The 16,508-nt window shown below is 35.0% G+C and overlaps 2 protein-coding genes across 2 annotated transcripts; one reads left to right on the forward strand and one right to left on the reverse strand.

Moving 5' to 3' along the window:
• The first annotated feature begins 3,514 nt into the window (after positions 1-3,514).
• LOC132052328 (protein NPG1) lies at positions 3,515-11,023 on the forward strand. Its single transcript, XM_059443817.1, has 6 exons — positions 3,515-3,691; positions 4,057-4,254; positions 4,998-5,253; positions 5,334-6,547; positions 7,784-7,931; positions 10,453-11,023. The coding sequence occupies exons 2-6, from the start codon at positions 4,081-4,083 to the stop codon at positions 10,770-10,772; spliced, it is 2,112 nt and encodes a 703-aa protein (XP_059299800.1). The 5' UTR covers positions 3,515-3,691; positions 4,057-4,080; the 3' UTR covers positions 10,773-11,023.
• A 1,549-nt stretch (positions 11,024-12,572) lies between these two features.
• LOC132052329 (small ribosomal subunit protein eS7-like) lies at positions 12,573-15,318 on the reverse strand. The gene is made up of 6 exons (XM_059443818.1): positions 15,294-15,318; positions 14,397-14,481; positions 14,233-14,306; positions 14,010-14,133; positions 13,122-13,304; positions 12,573-12,883 (listed from the first exon to the last, which is right to left on the reverse strand). Exons 2-6 carry the CDS (start codon positions 14,469-14,471, stop codon positions 12,764-12,766), a joined length of 576 nt encoding a protein of 191 aa, XP_059299801.1. The 5' UTR covers positions 14,472-14,481; positions 15,294-15,318; the 3' UTR covers positions 12,573-12,763.
• Between the last annotated feature and the right edge of the window lie 1,190 nt (positions 15,319-16,508).

Raw genomic sequence — 16,508 nt, forward strand, 5'->3', positions numbered from 1 at the left:
TTGTGCTGTAACACATGTATTTTTTTTTTTTTTTTTAAATAAAAGACTATTTTTTCCCAATGGACTTCCAACTAATCCATAACTCAAAAAATACAGCAAACTAAATTCAGTAAATTAATTCGTTACCAAGTTTATAGCGTTCAAGTACTCTAACACAAGGGCATCTAACAAGAAGATTCTTTAATGCACACAAAATGATCTAGTAATAAAATTAGCATTTCTCTGAATTTCAACTATTCTAACAACTTTCAAGTATAGATATTATCCATCAAAATAAAGGAATTCATAAATATCATCCCGCAACTTAAAAGTAAAATTCACATGATTTTATGCAACATAGTTCTGCCATGATAATTTTCTTAATTTGGCGTGGAATAACGAATTTATAATAAGCATATTAAATATGTTATTCCTAAACTTATTTAAAATGATTTTCATGATAATCACAAGTAGGTCAGCTAACCTAATATTTATGAAAATAAATTTCACAAAAACATCAAGGATAGAAATTTAAAAACAATTCCAACTATAGCGACTTCCTTCAGAGTCGTAAACTTTAGTACCGTCTGCCGTACTTTGCAAATTTGATGTTCAATGTTTTGCACAGATGGAAGACGTATGATTTATGCAATTAATTGTCTATCTTCTCAAACACATGTTGTGAAGACTTAGCTTTTGGAGAAAACTGAGACCACATCCTTTGATTCAGAAAGCCAAAACTACCGGAAATAAAGAATGTTAATGTTCAAACCATTCTATGGTTCAGATCCCTTCTTGTAATGGCATAACCCATCCAATTTTGTTTTGTCAATGCCCATTTACTAATTTCCGTGGAACTAAATAATCGACATTTACTTTCAGTAAACATCATCTTCATTAATGATCCTCAGTAAATGCCGATCCAGAAATAACCACCACAACACAAATGTTCTTCATTTTCCTTTCCTTAATTTGTCGACTCCACTGTTTTGAATTATCCATAATAGCATCATCTTCTTCGTAACACAACATTTCTTTAAGATTGTTAGAAAAATAGGTAAACATAATCGAAAAAGATAATGACTTTGAAGCGTGAAAAATCAACTTTCTTTAAAGAGATATTGGCCGTATATATATTGGAAAAAATACAAACAATTCCCTTTAAGATACAACAAAGCCTAGATTATACATGCAGATTTTTCTATCTGCTACTTCAAAGAGTGTTCTTATATTTATAAATTTGAGAGATGACTTTTCAGAATAATCATATCCTTTCACAAACAGATATGTCTATTCATTTAATTTTAAGACTTCTTATATTACAAACTATCTACCACTTATCTTAAAATAATATCCGGTGATTAATTTATGACCGACACATTTGAATGAGTGCTGTGCAGTATCACAATTGAAGTATGACAAGTGCGCGAAAGTTTTTTCATGCAATAATCGAAAGTAGATATAATATTACTATAAAATATTCAAGATCCCATACATGAGGTTATGCACGATCGACGGAGGAAAACAACTCTCTGACAAAATTACCCCCCCCCTCGCCCCGGGTAAAGGGTTGAAAATACCTCTAACGCATTAAAAAATAATTTAAATTTGTCCTCCTTCTATTTATTAGATCACAATTGTCCTTAATGTTAATGTTCGAGTTAAAAGTGTTCTTCCTTCCACATTAGATCTCAAATGTCCTTTACAAATAGAAATGTCCCTCCTTTTAACTGGATAAAATATGAGTATATATCGATTTATCTCTTGTTTCTTATTCTTCATTCTTTACGACTATCATCAATTGATTTCCAAAAAGGAATTAAAAATAATCGCACTTGATATGAGACTTAGAATAAAGGTAAATAAATTGATTGGTCATATCTTCAAATGTAGCGGTCAAATTAACTGTTGATTAAAGAGGTTTTTGTAATGAAATGTTGAACTAAATAAGAAGTTAGTATAATATTTTAAATCAAACTGCCATTAAATTATGTGAATCTGGTTGAGAGGTCAATGAAATTGAATCTTCTTTCTTTTCATAGGCAAATATATCTCGTGCAATGCTACAACATGCGAAAATTGATTACAACTATAGTATTTTCGTGGACGATATAATTCAAACAACTCTAACAATAAATGTTTGGCCTTATTTGACTCTTCATCATTAATCCATATTTAATTACTTGAACAACTTGGACAAATTTAGAAGCAAACGCATGTGCCTAGTGAAAGTGAAATACCCACTTGTTCTTTTCTAACACTATATATATGATGGGATAATTCTATTTTGAATCTACAATTGACTTCCTATGAGTATACAAATATCCGTTGCTACAATTTAAAATGTTTTGTGCCAGCTAGAAAATGGCAATCAGTCCAGAAAAAAAAAAAATGAAAAAGGAACAACTTAGAGAACATTTTCAGAGTAATTAACTGGGAAGATGTAATAAATCAATCAGTAACAAGGGCAACGCGTTACACATATACTTCCCCGTCTATATACAAAAGAAATAACTTCACGAACATGTGTCATTTTAAAATAAAATTATAACTTTAATATAATTACTCCCTCGGTCTCATATTAGTTGTTGACATTATTATAAATATCCGTCCCAAAATACGTGTCCATTTACAAAATCAAGATATAATTAGTTAAGTTTCTCCTACTTTGCCCATAGCATTAATTGTTTTTCAAGTAATCAATATTGATTAAAGTGCAATTAATTGGAGAGAGATAAGTGCAATGTAGTAAAAATGCACTTTTATTTATGATTTCGTAAAGGGCATGTAAAAAGAAAGTGGTCAAGTAATATGAGACAGATGGAGTAGTAAATATGTATTGTTACCTTAGTTTTTATTTATTTTATATTTTATACTATAAATTAATACGACCATCAAAGATTGTGGTGGAATCGATTTCATCATAATTAGAGGATTCGAGTATAAAACTATAAATATGTGTATGAAAAAAAGGTCTGGTAGAGGGTGCTTTCGGAGGCTGATCTGTATTTTAAATTATAATCTTTATTCGAATCAAAGCTATCGGAATGTTGAGCCCGTATTGTAATTATTGATATATCGCCCTTGCACTTTTCGCTTTAATGAGTCTTACGCAACGTGAAGGCGAAGCTAGCCTTTGAGGTATGAGTTTGGCTAAACCCACTAACTTTTGTCCAAACACTGTGTTTATCTTAAGAAAATCATTTAATATGTATAAATTATTAGTTTAGAATTCAGTAACTTAAAAGGGCTAAAATATCGCATGACGATTGATTAACGAACAATCTCGCTGAATCTGATATATCCGCCCTTGTACTATTCCCTTAATGAATTTTACGTAGTGCGAATTTAAATTAGTCAACGTTCAATACAGATACCAAACACAGGTGAAAATAAAAAAAATAAAAAAAAGATATGAATGAAATGATGATGCATAAAATTAGAGGGTAAAAAGTTGTTTCGAAATATCGGCGGCGGTAACTACAAAATTCCCAAATGGAGCACTCTATATAAAACCTGGACCTTGAGTGCTTTGTTTTGTTTTTTTCTTTTCTTAGAATATTCTGAATCATTAGTCAAACCTCAACAACGCTGTCACCATTCTTTCTTTCTGATCCAAACAAATTTTCACACTTTTGGCTGTTTAAACAAGGGATTTAAACAATAAACCTATAACACCATTCATCTGCCATTATAATCCACAACATTTGAGGTAATAACAACCCCCATTTTCTCTCATTCTTGATTCTTTTATCTTATTCATAAATTTTCAGTTGTTTTTATTTTTTAAGATTCATTTTTTATACCCCTAACACTTTGTTTGTTTGTATCAATCCTTAGAATTGTGATTCAAATTTACGGGTTTTTTTTTAATTATCTAATGTATTTAGTGTTTGTGTTTTATAATAATGATGAATCTTTTCACCAATTGGGTTGTTAGTTATGAGTTTGTGATGCATATTAACATCAAGAACCAAAAGGGGCAAAGGCTTTGTCTATTTTCTTGATGTTACAGGACCTAAGGGATCAAATTTTACGTTTAATGATGTTTTTTTTCTTTTCTTTTTTTAATTGTAGTGAGCATAGAAAGTGGGGCCAGAGATGTCTGGAAGCGAATCAGGAGAATTAGGACAGGCTGATGTGGACCTATCAGTCAGGCAAATTTGTGCAAATGGGATTTCCATGCAAACAAATGTTGTTGAAGCAAAGCTTGATGAGGGAAACATTCAAGAGGCTGAATCTGCATTGCGTGAAGGTTTGTCCCTCAATTTTGAGGTGAGTTTTTGCCAAAGTTTATGTCTTTTTCTTTGCATTCCTATTGAATTTTGTCATGTAACCATAAAGGTCGTAGCTTGTTCGTAAGGAAACAATATTGAGAGCTTGTACAAACTCATAGTGATAATAAAGCAGTAAAAGTTAGGACAGAATGCTCTTTGATTAAATTCATGATCGCTTGCGGAAGTCTTTTGTGGGGGCTTAAATGTTTGAAAGAATTCATTGATGATGAGTTTGAGAGTCAATCTCTTTAAATGATGATTCTTGAAAATACTGTCCTTTCTGTTCTCATATGTTGTATGATTTCCATCGATTATAAGCATGATGCGTTACTATAATTTTTTGCGAGTTGTGAGCTTTCTTATCTGTTGCTATTTGGTGATGCTTTAGATCTTTGGTGAAAGTTTATGTGCAATTAAATTGCAATATAGGATTTACAGGCTTCAATTTAATAAGCAAAATGGGTATTGGTTTCTTGTCTAGAAAAAGAAACCAGGGACTTAAGGTGGATTACCTTCTTTTGTTTTGATGGGATTAGTATTGGTCAGATTGTACTTATTTTGCATGTAGCATTTGAATGCTAGTCAACATTAATGTAATTGATCTTATTTTCCGGAAAGCACTTTAAGTTGTATTAATAATTTATTAATGTTTGTTTCTTCTTCCATTATCTCTTCCATTCTTGATTGTCATCAACATGAACTTGAAGGTCTGAAGGGTGCTTGTTATAATTTTGATGGCAGGAAGCGCGAGCTCTTCTTGGAAGATTGGAATATCAAAGAGGAAATGTGGAAGGTGCTCTTAGGGTGTTTGATGGTATTGATCTCCAAGCAGCCATACATAGGATGCAGCCTTCTGTTACTGAGAAACAACCTTCTAAAAAGGGCCGCACTCGAAGCATTGAGTCTGTGCCAGGCATCTCACAGCATGCTGCTGGTCTGGTCCTTGAGGCCATATATTTGAAAGCCAAGTCCCTGCAAAAGCTTGGGAGACTGACTGGTACAAGGCAATTTCACTAGTAGTTTATACAAAATTGCTATTTCTTTGATTTGATCATTTACAGACGTTTCTATTTGTAGAGGCTGCTCGTGAGTGTCTAAGTGTGCTTGATGCTGTAGAGAAGATATTTGATAATGGGATACCTGATGTATTGGTGGAGAATAAGCTGCAAGAGACTGTGAGCCATGCTGTTGAGCTCCTTCCAGAGCTATGGAAGCAAGCTGGTTGTTATTCAGAAGCAATGTCTGCCTATCGCCGTGCCCTCTTAAGCCAATGGAATCTTGATAATGACTGCTGTGCAAGGATTCAAAAAGCTTTTGCTGTGTTTCTGCTTTATAGTGGGGTTGAGGTTTGCCCACCAAGCTTAGCTGTGCAAATTGACGGTTCTTATGTACCTAGGAACAATTTGGAAGAAGCAATACTTCTGTTAATGATTCTAATGAGAAAAGTTTACCTTGGTAAGATCAAATGGGACCCTTCAGTTTTAGAGCACCTTACATTTGCTCTGTCTGTATGCAGTCAGACCTCTGTGTTAGCTAAGCAACTTGAAGAGGTAATGCCAGGGGTACTCAACCGGATTGACCGTTGGCGATCTTTAGCACTTTGTTATAGTGCGGCTGGACAGAACAAAACTGCCTTGAGTCTGCTGCGCAAGTCTCTTCATAAGCATGAAGAGCCAGATGACGTTCTCTCGTTGTTGTTGGCTGCTAAAATTTGCTCTGAGGATGTCTTTCTTGCTGCTGAGGGAGTGAAGTATGCACAGAGGGCAATAACTAATTCACAGGGTGGTTCAAATGAACACTTGAAAGGTGTTGGTCTCCGCATGTTAGGTCTTTGTTTGGGGAAGCAGGCCAAAGTTGCAACCTCTGACTTTGAGAGAACTCGTCTTCAATCTGAGGCCTTAAAATCTTTAGATGGTGCAATGGCTTTAGAGCATGAAAATTCAGATTTGATGTTTGAGTTAGGGGTTCAATATGCACAGCACCGTAATCTGGAGACAGCTTTGCAATATGCGAGAAAGTATGTCGATGCAACGGCAGGATCTACTCTAAGAGGTTGGAGACTGCTTGCTTTAGTTCTTTCTGCTCAACAACGCTATTCAGAGGCTGAAGTAGTTACTGATGCGGCTTTCGATGAGACTGCAAAGTGGGATCAAGGACCTCTGCTAAGGATGAAAGCTAAGCTAAAAAAATCCCAGTCACGGTACAGCGATGCTGTTGAACCTTATTGTCATCTCCTTTCATTGGTTCAAGCCCAAAGAAAATCTTATGGACCATTCAGAAATGCACCTCAGGTTAGATTGTATATCTAGTAAGTTTAGTCGAAACATATATGTGTATCTCAGATTTTCCTTTTCACCCACCCCCTTATGCCCCCTAGTAGTCTGCATTTGGAACTCAGAACTGGGATAGAAGTAACCACTTCTCAATGAGATTCTAATTCTGAAGTTCAATAGTTTCAACTTCGAAACCAGTTCTGACTCCAGTCTCCCCAGAATTAACTAACAAAATAAAGCATTTTACTTGGATCCTGACTCTCTAGTTAGCCAGAAGCAGCACAATTCTGTCGTGCAGAAATAAGTTTCCCCCAAATTCCTAAATCTTCTGAAACCAAAATCGTCGCTGGTAGTGACCTTTCTATGCCATAATGACCACTTGCTCCATTGGGATTACTGTCACTCAGCACTACAAGCGTCATCAGTATGACAACCTTGAAAAGTCATTAATGACCACAGGTACCAACAACATTGGCCCGTAAGTCATATTCCAGCCTAGCAGACATCAGAACCATAAATAGAGGGCTAAAATCCATGAAAAGCCAGTGCCGAGACAATCTTCCAATGCTAAATTTGCCCCATGGCGGTCATCATATCCACTATCATCTTTTCCCCCACTCTTTCCCACCATAGCATAATTTTCTCATGAACATCCTTGAGCTTTTCTTGGTGAAAGACTGTAATTCTGTTTTGCAACCCAACATGATTACACACTATAATCCACTGTCTGTTATTAGATTAACATGCTACAGATAGATGAGTTTTACCATTTACCATTAAATTGGTTGAATCATTTGTAAATTATGACTTTGATATTCATATCTGCAATAAAAAAGGGTAGTTGTATTTGCTCTATTGAGGTGCATGTGTGGTTTGAGTGGATATTTTGTCATTAGTGGTGCAAAGGGGAAAAGGAGAAGTGAACGGAACAAATGTATGAAAGAATGAATGGGCTCGTTTTGGCCAATTCCTTGCTTTACAGATACTATTCTGTAGTTCACTTAATTTCAGATCCATCATGATTTCCTTATGTTATCAAAAAACGAGATTGAATGTGTGCAGATTCCTTTCTATTATTTATGCTAATGGTCTTACAAATGAAGAGAAGAATACATATTCCATTAGAAAACCCATTTTTTTCTATGGTGCCTTACCACTGAACAATCTTTGGCTTCAATAATATGCTTGCCATTTATACTATGCTTCTAGTTCAGACTTCATTGAATTAATTTTCTTTTCTTACTGCTATTACAGGTGGAAGAAGATAAAGTAAAGGAATATGAAGTTTGGCATGGACTGGCAAACTTGTACTCTACCCTTTCACAGTTTAAGGATGCAGAGACATGTTTGGAGAAAGCAAGAGATCTAATCGAATATTCAGCAGACACTTTGCATGCAGAAGGCAAGATTATGAACTTAATTTACAATGACTGATCCAGCTACGTTTGTTGTATTTTTTAAAAAAATATTGACTTTCTTCCTTTGTTTTCTTTAAGTGATATCAAATTGAGTACGTAAAAGAAGGTGAGTGCGTATAAAGACTGAAAACAGTGATTGTGAATAACCTAAACAGACTTGGAAAATTACCTCAGCATGCAAATCTGCTTACCTAGAATTTGCTCCTATACGTTCGAATTAAAATTTAGCTTTTTCTTTCTTTGCACCTTGCGTATGACCTGGGAGATAGCCTGTTGGATTGGAAACTTCAGACTTCCTTATGTTTTTATGGCAATGTTTCGTGTGAGATCTACATTACATTAGACTCTTTATTTAATCATGGACAGTAGTGTGTGTGTGTGTGTGTGTGTTATTTAAATAATTGTAGTTTAGTTATAGGAGTAGTAATAGCAGGAGAATTCAGATAGTGCATGGTGCTTTTCTGCTTTGTACCTTCTGAACTTTGAGCATGTTTCTCTTCCTCCTTTAGTATCTGCATCCCATCAATGTTTTTATAGCTGCTGTCTGAGAACTTACTGAATTACTAGTTTTGATGCACACTTGATCTTAATACAAAAGTTCCAAAGGGATGTAAAATCTTTGAGTTTGAAACACAGGACAGATTATAGGTACTTACATTTAACTCCTCTGCTTTTTTTGGGAAGCAAAAGCCTCATATACGTTGATACCAACTAGCTAGGATTAGCTTAGTCGTGTTGGTATACTTACACTATGTCGGTTATTTATCGAAGTTGTCAACAACAACTAAATGCAAAAAAAGGGTCAAAAGTCTATTGGAGCTTTTAAGCGCAAAGCATAATTAAAGTGTGGGCTTTAGCAAAGAAAGCCTACAATTTAGCTATTTATATGTTGTTGCGCCCTTAAAGAAGAAATGTATCCGTGAAGGTGCGCATGTGTTAGCGCCTCGACGCCTGTAATAAAGCACCAATAAGTGAGGCGAAATGCACAAAGGGGCTTTACCGAGCTTTAGGGCTTAAATAGGCTTTTAACAATAGTAGTATTTATAAGAAGTCTTTTTAGTTTGTTTAGAGATTTAATGTGTCCATAAAAAATGTAGAGAATCTCTCTTTAGCAAACCTTTTAATAGTATTGGAAGGATATGAATATTAAGGATTCAGTTTTAACTGAACCCACTATTTTGGAATTTAGACATGGTTGCTATAGTTGCTTCGTTTTTTTCTTTGTAGGAAAGGGGTGTGGGTGTGTGTGTGAGGGGGGCGGGGGGGTGGGGCACAGCTCACCTCTGGAACTGCACAAACTCTGTATCAATGAAGATTACTAGAAACTTGAGTAAATGCTGCTATAAGCAAAATTTTAAAATTAGTTTTCTTTTCTTCGAAAGACTGAACATAGTGTGTGCCATCCATTGTGACATCAGACTTTTGTAAAGAGTAATTAAGAATTTAATGAATCACTTCATTTTATAGTATTACAAAATCGGCCTGGAACTCTACCATTTTAAGCTTTTCTGAGCCATTGGGTTTTTGGTTATGAGAAATTCTTAATAGACACAGTTCCTATTATTTGTTTTGTCACATACTCGTCTTAAGCATGTTGAGGATCTTGCCAACTAGCTTCATCATGTCCCTTGTCCTACAAAGACTTCTCTATGTTTGGAAAGGACGGAAATAATGAGATAGTTAGAAATGATACCGTTCCTTTTGCTTATTAAATGAAGAGGGCAGAGAATGTTGAAAGAAGTAAAATCCACAAGTGCCAAGACCAATTTTTTTTAATTTTCTCTTCAACATCCAACATTATATGCCCATCTTCTTTGACAATTTCTCTCCAAGGTGAAGAAAGAAAAAGAAACAATCCTTTCATGTATCTTTCTTTTATTTCTTTTCCTTTCCCTTCTCTAATCATAGCATTTTCCTTCAGATGTGAAGTTATAGAAGCAGTGCTGGAAACTTAACCCCCAAGGGCCTTCCTGTTTCTCTGAGAATACAGTCTATATCGGAATAACAAGATGGCTGTATTGCTTGAATGTTTTTTACTTTTAACATTCAACTCATCTTCATAGCATAATACGTGGCAAAAGTAGAATGCGCTGGAACAAAAGTTGGAAAATATAACGAGGGTGAAAAGAATTTTGAACACTAAATTGTCTATGGTTTAGTTTTTATCTATTTTAGTTTACTTGTAGTTATGTTTCTCGTTTCCAAGAAAATGATGTCAATTTTTTTTATTGTCTGACGTCATTGTCAACAATGAACTGATATTAAAAAGAGAAAGGCAATTTTACCAACAGAATTCGTCTGTATTGTGGTTATGATGGTTTAGATTGTAATTATTGGAGGAATATTCTAACACTAATGACAAAATTACCAACATATGGAGTCTGATAAGGCTGCTTGCATACATTTCTGTCCGAGTTTTTGTCCTTGATATTTAAAAGCCTCCTTAATAATGGGAGGGAAGTAGAATAGAACTTGTGCTGATTTTTCTATATCAACTTGTGCCAGGAATGATGTTTGAAAGACAAGGAAAAAATGACAAAGCCTTGGCTGCTTATGTTAATGCTCTATTAGTAGATCCGAATCATGTGCAGTGTAAGATCTTGCTTGGTGCTTTAATGGCTAAAATGGGCTCGAATATGTTGTCATTGGCAAGAGCATTACTCTCAGATGCATTGAAGATCGAACCTACCAATCGTGTAGCTTGGTACCACTTGGGATTGGTTCATAGAGACGATGGTCGGGTAGCTGATGCTGCTGATTGTTTCCAGGCAGCTTCCATGCTTGAAGAGTCTGATCCCATCGAAAGCTTTAGTTCCGTCATTTGAAGTTTTCCAACCATCTACAAGTCAAATGCTTATTCTTTTATTCTTTATTTATACAGGTTTTTTGGGCACAATGTCCAAAATTATCCTTAGATGACATATTTGGTAGGTTTTTTGGGGATATTTTCTACTTCAATGTAATTGTAGATTAATTGTACTATATAATTTCATGTTCACTTTCATAGGAAATAGAACAATTGGTCCACTTGGAATGTGAATTCTTGTGCATCAACAAAGATCTAACAATTTAGACACATCCTTGTCTTAGTAGCTGGGCTCACAGCCATACCCTCGCCCCCCACCCCCACCCCAGTACCCCCTATTCATCCTGTTATCTCAGTCCCTAACCGGTCTATCCACAAATCTTGGATGTTTTTTTCTGTGCGAGTTCAACCTTTTCGGGGTTAAAGGTGTAGGAGAGCCTACTAAACAAAATCTGCATCTGTTATAAACTTCTCGTTGAGGTTTGTCAAAGATAAGCTTCAAGTCCTCTATGACTGGACTTTCCTTTGTTTACATGATTCTGATGGAATGACACTTAAAATTCTTTGGCACCATGTATCAACTGTTGTCCATGTAGCGGATCTGCGAGTCATCAGTCAAAGTGGTATGTTGCATAATAAATACTAAAAGACTTATGCTGGAAAGTATAAAACTTACTAGATTTGACTTATTATTACTTGTAAATTTGAATCAAATTCATTTCCTACACCAATTGCATATACAGACTAAGCCCGGTTTTCCCTCTCATAATGCCAACCACTGCACACACTGCCCCAAAAAAATGAGTTTTGTTTAAGGTATTGTTATTTTAGTCGAGGAATCGACAAGAAATAACTAAGGTCATCTAATTTAAGGGAAAATAAACACGGAGTCATTCCATGACAGGGTATCTCAGTGGAGCAGTTAAAAAAAGCTTCTGCTGGGACATGAATGAGACGTTCAGGCTGTACAATGTAATTTTAGGAGGAGAAATAGGCAAGTGTATTAACCAATTCTTGATGTCAATGTTTCGAAAGAGCGAAATAGAATAGGTAACGGAGAGAGAGAGAGACAAACAGAACATACTCTAGCAATAGGCCTTGAATCATTCGGATACAAAATTGGTAGATACCCTATATCTGTAGCAAAAAGCTCTTTCCCCATTTACTTTTTAACTAGTAAGAAGTGCAGGTAAGCTGAGTAAATTATTTCACTTAAAGGCGTTTGGAAACTAATAGTAATAGTTGTTTTGTTCTTAACTAAAGTTTCAATGCGTAGGTTCCGCACAAAAAACAAGTGAATTTAATTGAATTATACGGCATATAACATAAGAAAGAATGATAAACCAGGTGGATTGTACTTTAAAAGGGGAAGGCAAACATTTCTCACCACAGATTACAGTAAATAGATCAAGCAGCACAACCAGCAGTATCATTTTGCCTTTGTTCATCTTGCAAACATAAAATCATACCCAAAACTTTCGTTCTCCACTTTCACAAGTTTGAAGATCTTTTTGGCAACAAATGAACAAAATATGTCGATATAGGTCTGAAATTTTGAAAGCTGGCTTAGAGGGTGAGAAACATCTTTCCAAGTTAGTCTTCAACCCAGAAAAAATAGAGGGTGGAAAAACTAGGTCTTGATCCAGTTCTCTATCCATTAAATAGTTAGTATAAAATACTATAAAACTACACCACATTCAATGTGATATACATTGTTTTCACAGAGTGAACAGAATCAGTATTGAGCAGCCATCTCAAAAACCAGTGCCAACAGTCATTGACATTACCCATGTATAGCAGAGGGAGGGAGGAAGGGAGAGAGAGCAAATGAAACCAAATTTAATAAGCAAGCCAGAAATCTATGACATAGCAACAAGGTTTTAACTGAAAATAGATAGGAATTTCACATAGTTCTCTGCATTCTAAAACAAAATGGAATTGCCAAAATTTCAAAGGAACCACTAATCTGTAGTTTCACATCAAATAGATAAAGACGTGCATTTTGTTTCCTTAATGCTCATTGATGGGGTACTCAAACACAACATCTTTGCCTGAAAGCTTTCTGTAAACTGCTGAAAACGTCTCCAACTTGTACTCAGTGTTGTTTCGTTCCTTGGGGTCCAAGTACACCTATCCACAAAAAAGGTTGAGAAACAAATCAGGAAACAAGAATAGAGATTTCTGCCCTTTTAAATGAAAAGGTCACAAAAGTTATCACTCCAAAATGATATCAACAAGTAAAACTATGCCTTTACTAGTTCTCCGACATTAGTGAAAAATGCACAAGCAGTACTATTACTTCACCCGAAAGACTATTCCAGTTAACTGCAGCCAAAAACATCGATGCAAGAAGATACAGCTTATTTACCTTCATTATCTTGGAGCCATCAACACGATACCTAGTACGCTTCCCGACAATCTCAGCAGGAACAACCAAGTCCTCCAATATGGCATCATGAACAGATGTAAGAGTTCTGCTGCGGGGTCGTGTAGCAGCTGAACCTCTCTTGGGAGGTCTCACTATCCTCCGGGTGGCAATGAAAATTACATCCTGCAAAAATCAAAACTTCATCAAAAGCATGAAGCTCGCGGCCTACATTGTAAAACAAGGAAACAAGAAAAGCTACCCTAATAAACTAATGGCATAATATAACATTTTGGCCTCATTGTTTTCCCTAAAGAGTGGAGACCAACTAACCAAGTATAATATGCATTTTTTGAAAGGTAATTGATGTCTACAGGAAGAGAAAAAAGCATGCAGTACACACGTGAATAAGGCCAATAATATTTTTGTCATGATTGCAGGACCAACTGAATACGTTTTCGAAGATTGGGCTACACAAACTATTTAGAAGATTATCATATCTTTATCAAAATAGTACCACAGCAATAATTTAAAAAAAAAAATGAAGGGAATCAAGAACTACAGAAATACATCAATACCACTATGTCTAAATAACAGTATGTGAATTTCGGAATGCCAGTCCCAACAGGTAATGTCAACTTTTCCAAATAACAACGAAGGAAAATATGGTAGAAAACAGAACTGCAGCGCCATAAAAAGGAATAAATTGTTGATGAACCATAATGGGAATTACAAAGAAATAGTCCATTACAGATCACAACAAAATTCAACAAACAACGATGAACAAACATAAAGTATGTTTCAGATAAAACACTCTTAACAACAATTCTTCAGGACATTTTCAAAGGTAATGATGAAGACAGAAAATTATGAAAATAATTTGATAGCTACCTTGCCACTGAATTTCTTCTCCAACTCCCTAACAAGGCGAACATGAACCTTGCGGAAAGCTTTCCTCAGTCTGTAGGGCACATGGATAACAACAGCTTTCCTGTTTCCTGACACATCAATTTGACTGCAATAGGCATGACATGCAGGCAGTTACTACAACGTCAAAAATACATACTAACTACAGCATACAAAAATAATAGAGCATAGATTAGACCACACATACGCTGCAGAATTGATGTATAGGTCCTTCAATTCACTTTTGAGCTCTTGGTTGGTGTTCTCCAAATCAAAGAAAGCCTGTTCAGTAACAATTTAATGCCTTTATTAAACATTACATCCAATGAACCATTCAATAACAAATTTCATCAAGTAAGAACAAAGCATAACCTGTGCAACAGACTCCTCAAACTCAGTAGGTTCAGCATCTTTATCTTTGTGAATCTTTTGCCTTGACGTGTACATCTTCACAGATCTGTTTACCCGACCATTTAGACAGTAATAAGTAATACGCCCAAGTAATACTATAAAGCATCAGCAAGAGCCAGTTCACGCAAGTAACTTTATCTGAATATACAACTGGACACAGCAAAGATTTTTTCTTAATACTACTAACAAAACGGCATATCAATCATTCATTCATCTATAAATCTTCATTCTGCTCATTTCAATTAAATTTAATATCAACATAATGGTTTTCACGTCATAAAGATAAACCAACCTATAACCTCAAATGGGGTTGAGAAACAAGTCATTTTTCTTCTGTCTTAATTCTTCTCCAAACTTAAACATATAACCAATAACACAAATCTAAATATAAATCAATCAATAACCTCAAAAGGGGTTAAGGGAAAACGTAATTTTACTTCAAAATCAGCAATTGTTTGTGTCTTAATTCATCTATTTCACATATAACCATTTTTCATAACACAAAGCTAAAGATAACCACAAAAGGGGTTGAGAAAAAACATCATTTTTCTTCGAAATCAGGACTGGTTTCTCTATTAATTTTTATGTATTTCTAACTTGATAACCATTAACACAAAGCCAAAGATAACATAATACATAGCTTCAAAAGTGCTTGAGGAAAAAAGGTCATATTACTCGAAATCAGCATTGGTTTCTCTCTTTAATTCATCTATTTCAAACTTTTACATATATCTAATAACACAAAACTAAAGATACTAATTTAGAACTAATTAATCATGTTCGTATAATACGAGCTAAGATTAAAATTTAACGTAAAACCTGAAGATGTTATTCGCTTAGAGAGAAGAGAGTAAGTACCTGGTAGTGAGAGGGAGCTGTAATGTTTGCGGGAGTAAGAAAAAGGAACGCTAGGGTTTTGAGGGTGTATAAAGGATCAGGCTTGCTCTAAGGTTTACATTTACGGGCTCCGTTTAGTTCATTCAATAACGGCCCATTGGGTTTAGTAACTTCAAGGCTAATCGGCATAGGCCAATTTGCAGGATTGTCCTTCCTTGGGGTGCTCTTCAATTTTGGCCCTCAAATCAGTGGTATTTAATTTTTAGCCTTCGTTAAAAGTCACTTAATTTCAGGTTCAAATTTCCGTTCAGTCAAAATTTTTTAAAAAAAAATTGCAAGGCATAAGTTGGGATTCGCAGGACATAAGTTGGGTTTCAAACTCTGCTTTAAGGAAAAAAAAAAATTGTTGGAATTTTACAAACTTCTGTCTTAAGACCTAACTTTGGCTAAAATTTATCCTTAAGGCATAAGTTGGGGTCCAACTTTCACCCTGCGAATCCCAACTTATGCCTTGATTTTTTTTTTTTTTTTTTTTTTTTTTTTAACTGAGCCTGGGTTCGAACTCAGGTGTTATGCGAAGGACAAATATTAAAAACCACCAATTTGGGGGCCAAAAATTAAAGACCACCCTAAAAGAAAGACAATCCACGCAAAAAAATGATTGGGATATATGTACCTGCTGGCCACTAAGTGGCAAGAAATAGCCATTTCTTATACCTTAAGTCAAAATCCCAACATTTTGGACTTATATTTTAAAATTTTCAAATTTTGGATTTAATTTTTAATTTTTTTGGATTTGATTTCGAATTTGAAACTTTGGATTTTTGGATATCCGAAAACCGAATTTCTCATACCTTAAGTTTAGCCTACCCGACTATCCATTAGATGTTAGCGCATTACCTATATGGTTCAATCTAATAAGTCAAATATATCCTACTTTTTTTTTATTCCCCTCCTGTTTGATCCCCTTTGTTGGAGCTATTGCTCCTTTGATGATTCGAACCCACAACCTTACAGTTGTAGGTGGGAGGTGCTGATGATCTGAGTAACCCCTTCTTGTCCAAAAATATACCCTACTCATTACACATTAACCAAATATTAAAAAATATTACTACGTTACTTGTATGAATACTCTGTTTAAATGATTGTTATAGCAACGGAGAACTATATACTCAGGCAAATTGGTATAAATATTTTATTCGAATTATTCGAAACCGAATTTATAAAATAGATCTA

The sequence above is a fragment of the Lycium ferocissimum genome, chromosome 4 (assembly GCF_029784015.1).
Source record: "Lycium ferocissimum isolate CSIRO_LF1 chromosome 4, AGI_CSIRO_Lferr_CH_V1, whole genome shotgun sequence".
NCBI lineage: Eukaryota > Viridiplantae > Streptophyta > Magnoliopsida > Solanales > Solanaceae > Lycium > Lycium ferocissimum.

Excerpts from the sequence above, each read along its gene's own strand:
- LOC132052328 (XM_059443817.1), top strand. The coding sequence starts at position 4,081 with ATGTCTGGAAGCGAATCAGGAGAATTAGGACAGGCTGATGTGGACCTA. Across the intron at positions 5,254-5,333 it reads AAAGCTTGGGAGACTGACTG|AGGCTGCTCGTGAGTGTCTA; the intron begins GTACAAGGCAAT and ends TTCTATTTGTAG. Across the intron at positions 6,548-7,783 it reads CATTCAGAAATGCACCTCAG|GTGGAAGAAGATAAAGTAAA; the intron begins GTTAGATTGTAT and ends CTGCTATTACAG.
- LOC132052329 (XM_059443818.1), bottom strand. The coding sequence starts at position 14,471 with ATGTACACGTCAAGGCAAAAGATTCACAAAGATAAAGATGCTGAACCT. Across the intron at positions 14,307-14,396 it reads TTGAGGAGTCTGTTGCACAG|GCTTTCTTTGATTTGGAGAA; the intron begins GTTATGCTTTGT and ends GTTACTGAACAG. Across the intron at positions 14,134-14,232 it reads CTATACATCAATTCTGCAGC|TCAAATTGATGTGTCAGGAA; the intron begins GTATGTGTGGTC and ends TGCCTATTGCAG.